Source organism: Mandrillus leucophaeus, unplaced genomic scaffold (assembly GCF_000951045.1).
Source record: "Mandrillus leucophaeus isolate KB7577 unplaced genomic scaffold, Mleu.le_1.0 Scaffold1375, whole genome shotgun sequence".
Taxonomy (NCBI): domain Eukaryota; kingdom Metazoa; phylum Chordata; class Mammalia; order Primates; family Cercopithecidae; genus Mandrillus; species Mandrillus leucophaeus.
The window spans coordinates 348,034-364,211 of record NW_012101338.1 but is presented as its reverse complement, the minus strand read 5'-3'; the positions used below and the strand labels follow the sequence as shown (position 1 = coordinate 364,211).

The 16,178-nt window shown below is 36.4% G+C and overlaps 1 protein-coding gene across 1 annotated transcript in view; it reads right to left on the bottom strand.

The window, feature by feature from the left end:
- LOC105534661 (netrin receptor DCC) overlaps positions 1–16,178 on the bottom strand; it is a 389,147-nt gene that overhangs the window by 35,510 nt on the left and 337,459 nt on the right. Inside the window, exons 19-20 of the mRNA XM_011973437.1 lie at positions 12,803–12,964; positions 1,497–1,709 (exon numbers count right to left, since the gene is read on the bottom strand). Of these exons, the coding sequence (XP_011828827.1) occupies positions 1,497–1,709; positions 12,803–12,964 (375 nt within the window). The remainder of the gene's footprint in view (positions 1–1,496; positions 1,710–12,802; positions 12,965–16,178) is intronic.

The window sequence follows — 16,178 nt, the reverse complement described above, 5'->3', positions numbered from 1 at the left end:
TAGTTTTGGGGTCATATAAAGTAGCAAATCCTCCGCATAAAGTGTGTGTGCGTGGAGTGTGTATGCATGGGAGGGTGGAGAGAGGGGCTTGGGCAATACAGACTTTTTTTAAGTCCCTATGTGGGATTTGCTGGGTTGAGAAGTGCTATCTCCTGTAGAACGAAATCATGACATGTGCTGAGCCTATGTGTCAAGCGAGACTCCATAGTGGAACGTGAATTCCAACCAATGGAATCCTACATGCCTTCATGCTCCACCCCACCTCCCAGGGGCTGCGTAGCTGAGTATACATATTGCACATCATGTAAATGTTGAGAACATCAGAGGTGATGTGTACAAATCAACTAATGTCATCTCAGCAACTAGATACATTCTTAATATAAAATAACATTTACGCCTCATAAACAATCATATTTTTCTAGCTTTTACAGTTATTATGTGGCTCGTGTACTAATGCAACAAAATAAATTATTGTAGGTCTGAGTAACAAAAAAGTAGTCAAATGTATTAGCATAATGTAGATTAACCCAGTTCGGCTGCCTGTGCTAAGGAGGCCATCTCAGATTACTTAGAACTACTGAAATGTACTGTCTTATGCCTGATATACTGAGGGTTTTAAGAATTATTCTAATATTTCAAATAATTTTAAGTACTAATATTTATTTATCTCTATCTACTTATCTATTGATTTATTCATTCTACCTGTTTCTTGTTTTCCTCCTCCTCTTTCTTCCTCAATCTCTTTTTGTCTCTGCCTCTCTGTGATACACTCCCTCTCTCCCTCCACAATCCTTAACAAAAACAAAATGGAGCTCAAGTTCAGCCCTTTGGGATACTAGGCCAAGCAATAAAATCAATACTGCTTTGGGAATCTGGGACTCATTTCCCATCCCTGCCATCTTATTTTCTTAGAAAGGACCATAGATATGTTGCTTTCTATCAATCTAAATTTTAGTTTCTTCATTTTTAAAATTAGTTGAGTTGTACTCAACACTGGTCTGACATTCCTTGGCCTAGTACTCTGAAATATGTAAGAACTCCTGAGAAATGACTATTGAAAGGCACAAAGAAGAATTATGAGATCCAATCCATTTCTCTAAAAAGTGGTTTTGGAGATCTTTATACCTTTACATCTAGTCTTGGAGTCTAGCTTTAACCCTTAGAACTCATGTGGCAGAATGAAATTAGGGAATCAGGAATGTTTCCAGTATTCTCTAGCAAGCACACCTTATAGCACATATTAAAAATGGTGGACTGGCTTCCAGGATTCATGGACAACTTTCCAAAGGGATGAAAAGCACCTACAACCAATTAACTGCTTGGGAGGTGGGTCATTAAGGGTTATACTACAAGCATCAGTAACAAAAATGAGCACACTGGGCATGTAATCAACATTGAAAAGACATATGACTTCTAGGCCTTTTCAAGCACCCTCATGCACTTAAATAGAGGCACCAATAATATGAATTTCAAAAGTGAACAATCGAGTACTTTACCTGGCTGAGACAAAAGTGGCGTGTAAGGGACTTTCGGTTCTATTGCACTCATTGGTGGAGGTAGCAAAGGATTAGCAAAGCTGCGGAGTGGATGAGTTGGTCGAACACAAGCCGTGGGGATGGTTCTGCTTGGTGCCTCCTCACTGTTAGAATGCTCAGGTTGAGATGGGGGCAGCATGGGTGGTTGTTGGGTAGTTGGTCCTTCACTCATTGCTGCAGTGGAGACAAGAAAAGTCATTCATTATTCCTGGACAAAGTCTGTTTTCCTTAAGTCACTGGAAGAGTCTCTGAATCCATTCAGAGAGATGTGATAGGATGTGGTCAGTCTCTTCTCCAAGTTATGAACATTCTCATTCCTCTACCTTCATATACTTATGCAACATGATAGCACTTCCCCTTTAAACAATAGAAATAGATCCAGCAGGACAGGAATTTATCTTTGAGGAAGAGTAGTAAAATACATTGAGCACTGACTATGTTGCCTGAACTGTCTGGGCCCTCTAATCATAAGTGATGAAGAGAGAAAAAAGAGTTATTTCTCCTTTCATAAGCTGCAATGTCAGTGAAATTCAATGTACCAAACCCTGTTACCGCTGCATTATTTTCTACCAGCCAATATGCCAATTTTTCTGTGATTTAAACATGCCATGTCAACTGTCAAACAAATCAGAGTTACAGGATGCTCAGAGGCATTGCTAATAAAATGATACAAATAATAACCACTATCATTATCTTCCATAACAAAATGGAGACACATCTAGCTAAACAGTTGTATGAGAGATGACTCTGCCAGAACAAGTTGCCTGAATGCAGAATTGCAATTTTTCCTCTTTGATAGTAAACCTTGTAATTTGCAGGCAGATTACAGTAGTTGAAGAGGTTCTGCACAGTTACTGTGACTGCCTATGGGCATTTGGAAAGCTTTATATATGGAAATACACTTTTTTTTTCAGAGAACACAGGTAAGACAGAATAAAATGTTTTCAAAGAAGTTTCTCTTGTTAATGACAGTGAGTGAACTTGAACTATTCATTCATATTCAAAGTTAACAAGTCCAGGTTAAACTGCAAGTGAAACGAGCTGCATAGTAGGTTTAAGTGTTAATAAAATATTTTTTCTGATGACTTATTTCTTATTAAATTTTTGTCAGGTAAATCAAAATGTGGTGATAGAAGATAATATCTTGCTTTTGAAAGAGAATTTGTAACCAGGAAATATTTCAAGATAATTAGTGAGATAATTTTGAGACAAGTCTCCCAGAGGCTCAATGAGGTCAGCAAAGTGCAGAGGAATAGAAAGAAAATCTGATAATGCTGAAGGGAATAGAGATTTAAGATACAAAAGATCAAGACATAGAATTAAAGTTATGCAGAAGTGAAATGTGTCTTCAGAAGGTATCTATACTCATTCTTCTATATTCAGAAGGGGTTAGAGGTCTTCTGGGTCACTGAGCAGCCTCCAGGCTTATCCCATTCAGAGATGAAGGTAGAAAGATACAAGGTTGGCTGAGCACAGGATGTAGACATACAACAATCAGAGCCAAAATACAGGCAGAGACTTGATAAAAGATTTCTTTGAACAAGGGAAATGAATCAAGGCAGCAAATGAGAGAATCCCAAAGAGTTTGAAGAGAAGTGCCTTATTTCCAGGCTAGGAAATCCTACCAAAGAAGAAAAAAAGAGCAAATGAATGCACACTATTAAGGATAATGTGTAGGGCTGCAAGCAAACCAGCAAATCCTTGGTGACGTTGGCTCTCAGATGCGAGGCTTTGGGTAGGTGTTACACAAGGCACTAAATTTCTTTTAAGACTGTAAAGGGGAGAGGAACACTTATGTGTTTGTATTCAAACAGTGTCATATAATGAGATTTTTGTGAGTGTAGTTCTAGAGACAATGCAAATTACTTAGGTTTAACTTTGGACTCATTTAGTCTAAAGGAGAATATGAACAATGGTCAATTTTTAGCCAAGACCCAACTTTGGGTATCTTTGTGCCACTGGCCTGAGAGAGATGACATCAAGTCCTCTCCTCTTTGTTCCCATAAGAAAGTTTGCCTTAATGTGGGCCTCCTTGCTAGCAATTCCTTCCAGTCACAGGTCTCAGAGGATGCTTGTGAAATGTTAGATTGCAGGCATTGCTTAGGAGGGAAAGGCAGGCTCTTTCAAGGGTTCCCAAGATAATTGTTGGGTTGAAGAAAATTATTCATCAGAAAGGGTTTGTAATTTCACAGGAGAAGTTCTGGGAAAGTGAAAATGCTTTGGCTTCCACTAGACTGGTCTCTGTGTTCCTCTGTGAATTGTGCATTTCACAAATGAGGTTCCTGTGGCTGTTTCTCTATGCTCCTCCTTTATCTCCAATGGGCCAGCTTTTTATTAAAGGGTCTATAAATGCCACATTAAAAATATTCATCCAGGGAAAGAAATTTCACAATTTTCCTCAAAAATCTGCCTTAAATAATTCTCTCTATTGAAGATGGATTGTAATTAACCCACATTATATTTTAAACACCGGTTTAGCCATTAAAGGGACAATAATATGTTTATGATGTTTCATTTCCTTCCTTCTTTCAATTTTTTCTTTTCTGCCTTTTCTGCATTTTTGAAATAAAATCTACACTATACTTTCATCCGCTTGATCAATTCAGCTATTGATACTTGTGTATGCTTCACGAAGTTCTCGTGCTGTGTTTTTCAGCTCCATCAGGTCATTTATGTTCTTTACTAAACTTGTTATTCTAGTTAGCAATTCATCTAACCAACATTTTCTCAAGGATCTTAGCTTCCTTGCATTGGGTTAGAACATGCTCCTTTAGCTTGGAGGAAATTTGCTATTACTCAGCTTTTGAAACCTACTTCTGTCAATTCATCAAACTCATTCTCTGTCCAGTTTTGTTCCCATGCTGGTGAGGAGTTGTGATCTTTTGGAGAAGAGGCATTCTGGTTTTTGGAATTTGCAGACAGTTTGGACTGGTTTCTCCTTTTGAGATGGAGTCTTGCTCTGTTGCCCAGGCTGGAGTGTAGTGACATGATCTTGGCTCACTGCAAACTCCGCCTCCCAGATTCAAGCAATTATCTGCCTCAGCCTCGTGAGTAGCTGGGATTACAGGTGCCCACCAACATGCTCAGCTGATTTTTGTATTTTTAGTAGACAGGCGGTTTCACCATCTTGGCCAGGTTGGTCTTGAACTCCTGACCTCATGATCCACCTGCCTCAGCCTCCCAAAGTGCTGGGATTACATGCATGACCCACCACGCCAGGTCTCTTAAAGAATTTTCAACCCAGAATTTCATATCCAGCCAAACTAAGCTTTATAAGTGAAAGAGAAATAAAATCCTTTATAGACAAGCAAATGCTGAGAGATTTTGTCACCACCAGGCCTGCCTTAGAAGAGCTCCTGAAGGAGGCACTAAACATGGAAAGGAACGACCAGTACTAGCCACTGCAAAAACATACCAAATCGTAAAGAACATTGACACTGTGAAGAAACTGCATCAATTAATGGGCAAAATAACCAGCTAGCATCATAATGACAGGATCGAATTCACAATATTAACCTTAAATGTAAACAGGCAAATGCTCCAATTAAAAAACACAGACTGGCAAATTGGATAGAGTCAAGACCCATCAGTGTGCTGTATTCAGGAGACCCATCTCACATGCACAGACACACAGAGGCTCAAAATAAAGGGATGGAGGAAGATTTACCAAGCAAATGGAAAACAAAAAAAGAGCAGGGGTTGCAATTCTAGTCTCTGATAAAACAGACTTTAAACCAACAAAGATAAAAGGAGACAAAGAAGACCATTACATAATGGTAAAGGGATCAATGCAACAAGAAGAGCTAACTATCCTAAATATATATGCACCCAATGCAGGAGCACCCAGATTCATAAAGTAAGTTCTTAGAGACCTACAAAGAGACTTAGACTCCCATACAATAACAGTGGGAAACTTTAACACCCCACTGTCAATATTAGATCAACGAGATAGAAAATTAACAAGGATATCCAGTACTTGAACTCAGCTCTGGACCAAGCAGACCTAATAGACACTTACAAAACTCTCCAGCCCAAATCAACATAATATACATTCTTCACAGCACATCACACATATTGTAAAATTGACCACATAATTGGAAGTAAAATGCTCCTCAGCAAATGGAAAAGAACAGAAATCATAACAGTCTCTCAGACTACAGTGCAATTAAATTAGAACTCAAGATTAGGAAACTCACTCAAAACCACACAACTACATGGAAACTGAACAACCTGCTCCTGAATGACTACTGGGTAAATAACAAAATTAAGGCAGAAATAAAGATGTTCTTTGAAACCAATGAGAACAAAGACACAATGTACCAGAATCCCTGGGACATATTTAAAGCAGTGTGTAAGGGAAATTTATAGCTATAAAAGCCCACAATAGAAAGCAGAAAGGATCTAAAACCAACACCATACTATCACAATTAAAAGAACTAGAGAAGCAAGAGCAAACAAATTCAAAAGCTAGCAGAAGACAAGAAATAATTAATATCAGAGCAGAACTGAAAGAGATAGAGACAGGAAAAACCCTTCAAAAAATTAGTGAATCAAGAAGCTGTTTTTTTTTAAAGATCAACAAAATAGACTGCTAGCCAGACTAATAAAGAAGAAAAGAGAGAAGAATCAAATAGGCACAATCAAAAATGATAAAGGGGATATCACCACCAATCCCACAGAAATCAAACTACCATCAGAGAATACTAAAAACACCTCTATGCAAACAAACTAGAACATCTAGAAGAAATTGATAAATTCCTGGACACATACATGGAACATATCTCAAAATAATAAGAGCTATTTATGACAAACCCACAGCCAATATCATACTGAATGGGCAAAAACTGGAAGCATTCCCTCTGAAAACTGGCACAAGACAGGGATGCCCTCTCTCACCACTCCTATTCAACATAGTGTTGGAAGTTCTGGCCAGGGCAATCAGGCAGGAGAAAGAAATAAAGGGTATTCAATTAGGAAAAGAGGAAGTCAAATTGTCTCTGTTTGCAGAAGACGTGATTGTATGTTTAGAAAACCCCATCATCTCAGTTCCAAATCTCCTTAAGCTGATAAACAACTTCAGTAAAGTCTCAGGATACAAAATCAATGTACAAAAATCACAAGCATTCCTATATGCCAAAAATAGACAGAGAGCCAAATCATGAGTGAAGTCCCATTCACAATTGCTACAAAGAGAATAAAATACCTAGGAATACAACTTACAAGGGATGTGAAGGACGTCTTCAAAGAGAACTACAAACCACTGCTCATGGAAATAAGAGAGGACACAAACAAATGGAGAAACATTCCATACTCATGGATAGGAAGAATCAATATTGTGAAAATGACCACACTGCCTAAAGTAATTTATAGATTCAATGTTCTCCCCATCAGGCTACCATTGACTTTCTTCACAGAATTGGAAAAAAAGTACTTTAAATTTCATATGAAACCAAAAAAGAGCTCGTATAGCCAAGAGAATCCGAGGCAAAAAGGAACAAAGCTGGAGGCATCACACTACCTGACTTCAAACTATATTACAAGGCTACAGTAATCAAAACAGCATGGTAGTGGTACCAAAACAGATATGTAGACGAACAGGACAGAACAGAGGCTTAGAAATAGCACTACACATCCACAACCATCTGATCTTTGACAAACCTGACAAAAACAGGCAATAGGGAAAGGATTCTCTATTTAATAAATGGTGTTGGGAAAACTGGCTAGTCATATGCAGAAGACTGAAACTAGATCCCTTCTTTCCATCTTATACAAAAATTAATTCAAGATGGATTAAAGACTCAATTGTTAGACCTAAAACCATAAAAACCATAGAAGAAAACCTAGGCAATACCATTCAGGACATAAGCATGGGAAAATACTTCATGACTAAAACAGCAAAAGCAATGACAACAAAAGCCAGAACTGACAAAAGGGATCTAATTAAAGATCTTCTGCACAGCAAAAAAACTATCCTCAGAGTGAACAGGGAACCTAGAGAATGGGAGAAAATTTTTGCAATCTATCCATCGGACAAAAGACTAATATCCAGAATCTACAAAGAACTTAAACAAATTTACAAGAAAAAAACAATCCTATCAAAAAGTGGGCAAAGGATATGAACAGACACTTTTCAAAAGAAGACATTTACGCAGCCAATAAAGATGAAAAAATGCTCATAATCACTGGTCATTAGAGAAATGCAAATCAAAACCACAATGAGATACCATCTCAGGCCAGTTAGAATAGCCATTCCTAAAACGTCAGGAAACAACAGATGCTGGAAAGAATGTGGAGAAATAGGAATGCTTTAACACTGCTTGTGGGAGTGTAACTTAGTTCAACCATTGTGGAAGACAGTGTGGCAATTCCTCAAGGATCTAGAACTAGAAACACTATTTGACCCAGCAATCCCATTACTGGGTATATACCCAAAGGATTATAAATCATTCTACTATAAAGACACATGCACATGTATATGTATATTTACTGCGGCACAAAGACTTGGAACCAACCCTAGTGTCCATCAGTGATGGACTGGATAAAGAAAATGTGGTGCATATATACCATGGAATACAATGCGGCCATAAGAAAGGATGAGTTTGTGTCCTTTGCAGGGACATGGATGAAGCTGGAAACCATTCTCAGCAAACTAACAGAAGAACAGAAAACCAAACACCTCATGTTCTTACTCATAAGTGGGAGTTGAACAATGAGAACACATGTACACAGGGAAGGGAACATCACATACCAGGGTCTCTTGGGGGTTAGGGGGTAAGGAAGGGATAGCATTAGGAGAAACACGTAATGTAGATGATGGGTTGGTGGGTGCAGCAAAGCACCATGGCATGTGTATACCTATGTAACAAACCTGTACATTCTGCACATGTACCCCAGAACTTAAAGTATAATAAAAAAAAGAAATCTAAATTATTATTGTGATCGTAAGTTTAATAGAATGTACATGCATTTGTTAGTCTTTTGAAACTCGGTCTCTCACTTTGAAAATTTTCATATTTCACATGAATTCTGATTATGTCACTGAATTTTCTTTTTCCTAATCCTACTCTTTAATGCTATTCTTCCTCATCAGCATCTCTAAAAACAAAATTGTCTGCATGCCTAGTCTTCTATCCCCAAGTTTTCAACTGGCCCCGTGATCCTGGCTGCAAACGTCATGATGTGGCTTTTGATGGAAGTAAAAATGGCTTTACATAGATGGGTCCCCTCTTTAGCAAAATCCATCCTTAGTACCACATACGGAGAATAGGAAAGTGGCTAATGTACTAGACAGGAGTGAGACGGCCCTTCCTCGAGATGGAATATATCACCAATCCCTAAGGGGCAATTTCTGTTGTATTCAAAATGAATATAGAGAACAAGTATAAGATTTCCATATATAATTCATAATTCTTATATTTTAAGTGGAGCAAAATAAATACTTTTTGGAACTGGCTGACATTTAAGGCAGCAAAAACCCTTTAACAAACACAACAGCAACTGCTCCATTGGTGAAATACTCTCATTTCAGATGAGCACTTTTGTCCAGTTCAGACACTAGCTTCAGGACACCTATGTGAAACAAATTGGCTTACAGGTATAACATTTAGCTCTGCCAAGATCTCTAAAAGCAAAGAAACCTGCTTTTGCCCATGACGTGCCCCTGCTCTGCAATTCAGAGTATCGAGTGAGAATCAAATACGTGCTAGCACGGCACTTGTTTTTATATGATGAAATAGTCAGAATTCGTTGTCCAAATAGCATGCAATTACACAGCAGAGTCAAATCTCAAGGTACTTTATAGTAATTAATATCAATACACATAAATAATTGCTATGAAATAACTAGGAAAAATATTGCAAAAATGAAAATGAGGATTTTTCTTCTTTCTAAAAACTACAATATGATAGAAGTACAGCAAGCCAATAACTCTAAGCAAAGACTGAGACATGAACACCTCTAGAAACCCAGTTCACTCATTAATCTCAGAAGAACGACATGATGCAATGTTGTTACATAACCCTAGTTTCTTACAGCCTGGATTTTTTTAAAGACCCTCGAGAATAATCCATGATCTCCATTGCACTCCTCATTTTATCTAGGTCAAGTTTCATTTATTAGTTGATTTTCCATTTGAGGGAGAACAGAGGCAGAAAAATAGCATGAATAAAGCTGACCAGACTTCTCACTAGTTAAGACAATGTCAGAACTAAAAGGAAAAGTGGAAATCACTTAAACTGCTCCACTACCATCTAGTTGTTTCAAAGACAAGAAAGTGGGGGCACCAATTTTGTACTGATTTGTAGAAATGAGGCCCCAAGACTACCTATTGGTTGAAGTTTTCAAATACAATGCAGCTAAACTGTTCCCTAGGGATAACTCATTTGCTTATTGAGACTAAGAGGAGTAATGCAGTTACTTATTAAGAAGAGGAAATATTTGTCCATCACAACTATATAAATATTTACTGATAGGTCAGCAAATACATGTACTGCAAATGTATATACCATATCTTTTCTTTCCTTATGATCAGAGAGAAATTCAGCTTTATTTGTGCCTTCAGAAGGCACAGACCTTTGGGACAGGACTTTAGTGATTCATTTCTTATAAAACTCAAAAGGTCTTTCGGATAACTTTGGAGGAAAAAAGAGTTTCCACCTTGGCAAAGTCAACTTTTTCTTTTAATACGTGTGCCTTTCTATGTTTCCCAAGGCGACTAATAAGATATATCCACCCGGATTTATGAAATGTTTTCTGCTTGAGAGAGAACAGGAATGTCTAGTGTTCTCTAAGGCATTTAGAAACTAATATGAAATGGTGGGAAATGGGAAGTTAATTGTTTCTGACAGTGATTTAGAGAATATTTAGTTTCCTAGAAAGGAGGGTGAGTGTTATTTATTTTTATTTTAAGCAATCACTTGGAACACATATTAGATCTTAGTCCCTTTGCATTGCACATAGCTTTGTTCAAAAAATTCTTGATGAATGCCTAAAGATGTATTTTAAAAATCTGTAAAATTTTGGGCAGGAGTAGAACATTCATTGATTTTAGATAAAGTTAAAAAATCACTAAGCATTTTGTCATATAACTACTTCTATTTAATAATCCTTACTTTAAAAAATAAAAATATCTTCTAGAGAATAAATATTTTAATAAATTAATTTCTTTTCTTTTCTTTTTTTCTGCCTCAGCCTCCCAAGTAGCTGGGACTATAGGCGCATGCCACCATGCGCAGCTAATTTTTGTGTATTTTTAGTAGAGATGGGGTTTCACCTTTTTGTGAGGATGGTCTCGATCTCTTGACCTTGTGATCTGCCTGCTTCAGCCTCCCAAAATGCTGGGATTACAGGCGTAAGCCACCTCGCCTGGCCCAATCAATTTCTAATAGATTTTATTTATAGAGGCTTTTAAGGTTCACAGGAAAACTGAGCAGAAGGAACAGATATTTCTCACATGCCTCCTATCCCACATACACCCAGTGTACTCACTGTCAAAATCACAAGTCACACATGAGACTTTTGACCACAGATAAAAACAAATTTTATACTAACCGATTCCCTTTATTCATTTTCATTGAGCTTTAACTTTTGGAATCATTTTCTCTGTGATTCAATAAGAGAGAGTTTCACATACTGCACCCATTTAAGAGAAAAAAGGAAAGAGTAAATTGATGTTGGACCTCAATGAATAAATTTTCAAAAGAAAACTATGCCTTTAAAAAAAAGGGACAAGAAATGAGTAACACAACATGAATAAAAATAGTGAATTACTAATTTTAAAAGTCCTGAATTTTGGCTTGTACCAGTCATGATGGAGAGACCTGATAAAGGTCATTCTACACATTTTTTTTTTTTTAAATTTGAAATAGAGTCTAGCTCTGTCATGCAGGCTGGAGTGCAGTGTCACACTCTCAGCTCACTGCAACCTCCACCTCCCAGGCTCAAGAGAGTCTCATGCCTCAGCCTCCCAAGTAACTGGGACTATAAGAACGGGTCATCACACCCAACTAATTTAGTAGAGACAAGGTTTTACCATATTGGCCAGGCTTGTCTCCAAATCCTGACCTCAAGTGATCTGCCCACCTCAGCCCCTGAAAGTCTGCACATTCTTTTCATATTTCCCTTTAAAGTCAGAGAATATACAAGACATCAAAAGAGTGTAGGAGACAACAGACCAATAGGGAGAATACTAAACTAACATTAAAACTTGTCTTTTTTTGTTGCAGAGAGCTACATTTTAGAAGTGAAGAAGGCACTTGTGGGCTCACAATTCTTTGACTGGAATTCCATTTCCAGTTGTCTTGGGATTTGATCATTTTGGTTGTTAGACTTTCTACATCTTTCCCATGTAATTCCCTTCGATGCAGTTTGGGCAACTATTTTTCCTCGAGTTTTTGCACACAACTCTATTCTGTAGATATTATGTGCAGTGAGAAAAGAGAAAATAAATCTAATTCTCCCTTGGCAGATCTCTGATGCCTTTTAATTCTAACCTTGCTATAGCTAGACGATTTATGATTTCTTAGAGCTGTCCCTGTTTGGTTGGAAAAATATACCTTACCTCAAAAATATATTTTATTGTTGTTACTATCATATCTATTACAAAACATCCTATCTCACATGAGCTGCTGAGTCACTTGTTCTTAACTAAGAGATGAAAGCCATAGAACTGATTTTAAAATGCTGTGTTCAAAAAAAAAAAAAAAGTCAAATGGCACAGTAGAAATCACCAGGGTGTATATAATAGCTTGACAGTCTCTTTTCATACCTTCCTTCAAATAAATGAAGTACTACCTGTAAATCCTTTTTTTTTCTGATAATTTTTAAAGCTGAAAAAGTATCACTTACCTGATTAAAGAAATCTAAAGCATTCATCCAAGTATTGGTTCATCAGCAATCAGTGAGACATAACCAACAGATACCAAATATGTTGGAAGATATCACTTGATTAGTAATTTCCTATTTAATAGGACATATTAATTTCAAGCACCAATCACATCATTGTTCGATGGAACCACTTGACCTTTGTTTTCCCACCACTTCCCCTCGTATTGTCAGTGGAGTGTGCTGTGGAAAGGTGTCTAGGGAATCAGTACAAATGCACATGAGTTAGGATCCAAAGTACTGTGTTGGGAAGGAACATTCTAGTACCACAGTCATAGGGAAATTAACCTTTATAAGGGATAAGAAGGTCAGAATGCAGCACATTTCACAAGACACCTTTGCTATTATTCATTTGTTCTTATTAAAAAGAGAGGAAAATGCATTACACTGACTTCTTCCTGCTCCGAAACCTCGGTCCACTGACAGTGTTGGGAATGGCACAGGCCGGAGAGTGAACTGCGGGTGGGGATATCCACAGGTGGGAGACGGGAGGATTCCTGGGTACTGGGCACTTTCTAGGGTCGGCACAGGGATGGCACTCACAACAGCTGCAAAAGAAAAAGGTTAATGGACTTTTTGAATCTTATGTATTCACTCAACAAGCAAAAAGAAAATGGTGGAATTTTCAGATCCTCAAATCTATACACACTCTTCATAGTATCAAGTAGGTTCCCTCACTTACCTCTCTCCACCAATCCCACTTTTTACGTTAGAAAAGACAGCTCACCCCTCAAGCATCATACTATGAAATATTACCCTGCAGTTTAAAACATTCCAGGGCTCCAAACAAAGAAACAGTTAATCAAGTTTCCATAAATCCACTTTAACATTTTATTTCGGTCATGCTGTTTGTTTGTCCTAGTCTTAGGCTTTCTTCTAAGGATGAACTATGGCATTAGAAAGGTTAGGTTGTTCACAAATCAAATATATTGTATACAGTGGGCTGAAAAAGTGTTGGGAATTTTCCATTAATTCTGTAAAAGAATGTATTGCTCTCGAGGGACAGTCCAGAAACAGAGAGAGAGAAGCAAGGTATTGTCTCAATGGTCATACTTAGGATTTATCTTTAAATAGAAAATATCTTCAAATACCCAAATCAGTGCAGGTGAGTGACATATTAAGTGTAACTGAATGTTTTTCAGGAATATCAACATTTTTTAGTTATACTGGCTGAAACCCACAGATAAAAAACATACACAATATCTTCTAGGTTTAGAAAGTATTGTTCAATTTCATTATTCAATAGCTATTCAATTATATATTATTAAATATTCCAATTGTAATCAATCTTTATCTTACATTATCTTATAAAATGTTTAGTATTCCCTATCTTTTATCATGCCAAAACAAAATTTAAGTCAGCTACCTGAATGATCAGTTTTAGCTGTATATTCCTGTCTATGAAATTAATAAAATAATTTGTTATTTATTTAGATGATAATGCCAGTAACTGGAGTTTAACATACATATACGTGCATGCACATTTACCAAATGAAAATCTTTTCCTTTGTCATGTTTCTCATTTTATAACTTACAATCGTAGATACAAATTACACTGCATATTGTAAATCAATGAGAAACAACATATAGATTTCTTTTAAATTCTAACTTAAAATCCAGATTAAATATATAAAAGATACAAGATTTTAAAAGGGCTGCTTCTAGTAAACTGGCTATTAAAATTATATACCAGAATTTATTTTTCAGTATATTTATAATATTTCTTAAAATATATATGAACATGTTTACTTGAACTGAAAAATGAAGTCAGACTGTTTCAGATATAAAGTATTTTGATGGACTGATTTGACAACAAAGAGTGATTCTGCTAATCAGATTAAATGATGACTATTTCCTATAAATTGAATAAAAATATAAATCACTTAAATCATTTAAACAAAAATTGCTTTAGTGAACATCTAAGTGATATTTCAATTTTCCTAATCTTGTCTTTATTTTTCAGTAAAAAATTGTTGAATTTTATTGGGTTTTTGTTCTATCACAAATTCAAATTATTGCTTTGGAGTGTAGTGTGATGACATTAATATAATTTTTTTAAAAAAAATATGTGTCACTGTATATATTAGAAGTTTATGACATGATGTTATGAGACACATAGATAAATGTAGATAGTAGGTTGGTTACCATAGTGAAGCAGATTAACATATCTATCATCTCACAGTTACTTTTGTGACAAAGTAACAAAGTAACTAAAATTTACATATTTAACAAAAATCCGTAATACAATACAGTTGTATTAACTTCAGTTCTCGTGCTGTAGATTAGGTCTCTAGACTTGTTTATCTCATATGTCTGCTATTTTGTATTCTTTGGTCTACATCTCCCCATTTCCTCTCCCCATTCCACCTGTAGGAACCACTCCTTCATTCTCTATCTCTGTGTATTTGAGCTTATATATGTATTATTTCACATATATATTTCACATATGAGATTGTTAAGAGGTTCATACTACCCAAAGCAATATGCAGATTTAACACAATCCCTATCAAAATTCTAATGGAATTCTTCACAGAGATAGAAATAATCTTAAAATTTATTTGAAACCACAACAAATATTGAATAACCAAAGCAATACTGAGAAAGAAAAACAAAGTTGGATGCCCTCCACTTCCTGATTAGAAATTATGTTAAAAAGCTACGGTAATCAAAACAGCATGGTACTGGCATAAAACAGAAGTGTAGATCAATGGAACAGAATAGAGAGCCCAGAAATAAATGCAAACATATATGGACAATTAGTTTCAACAAGAGCACAAAGAAGACACTATGGTGAAAGAATATTATCTTCCATGAATGGTGCTGGGGGAATGACTTTCACATTCAAAATAATGAAATTGGACCCTTATCTCACACCATATAGAAAAATTAACTCAAAATGGACAAAATACCTATATGTATGACCCAAAAGGTAATGCCTAAGAGAGACCATAGGGGAACAGCTCCTTGACTTTGGTCTTGTTTATGATCTTTTTAGATTTCACACCAAAAGCTTGGCTTCAAAAACAAAAATAAATACATGAAACTGCACCAGACTAAAAAGCTTCTGCACAGCAAAGGAAATAATCACCAAAAGGAAAAGGCAACCTAATCTTGTCTTTATATATTGTTACACAAAGTGCTTCTCTGTGAAAACAACTTTCAAGTTTATTTTAAAATTACTTGATAAATTTTGGTACAGCTTTTTATTGTGAAGCTCCTAGAAAACAAGAAAGTAAATAACTTGAATGAGTAACAAATACTTCTGCAAGTGAGGTGGTTTCTAACATTTTCATTTAGAGCACAATTGAAGGAGAATCTCAGGTAGTTGTTAGTTGAAAAATTATCAAAAATAACAGAATGAGAAGTCACAATGTGATTTTGGCATGTAATTTGGGAGAAGTTCAAATTGTTCAGTGATTGCTATAAAGATCTCGTTGTTATAGTACTCATTCATGTACATATACACACTATTTTATATATATATGCAAACATATACAAAGGTTTCACAGTGTTTAGATCAATAAAAAGCACACTGGACTCGAGTTAATGCAATAAGCAACATTCATACATGGGTATATGCAATTAATGTACAAAAAGCCCCATTCATGTCATTAAGTGATAACACTCCAATAAAATTTTACTCTATATGCCATTGTAGAGAAACACTAATTGTAATGTTAAGATCCACAGGAAAAGGCCGGGCGTGGTGGCTCAAGCCTGTAATCCCAGTACTTTGGGAGGCCGAGACGGGCGGATCACGAG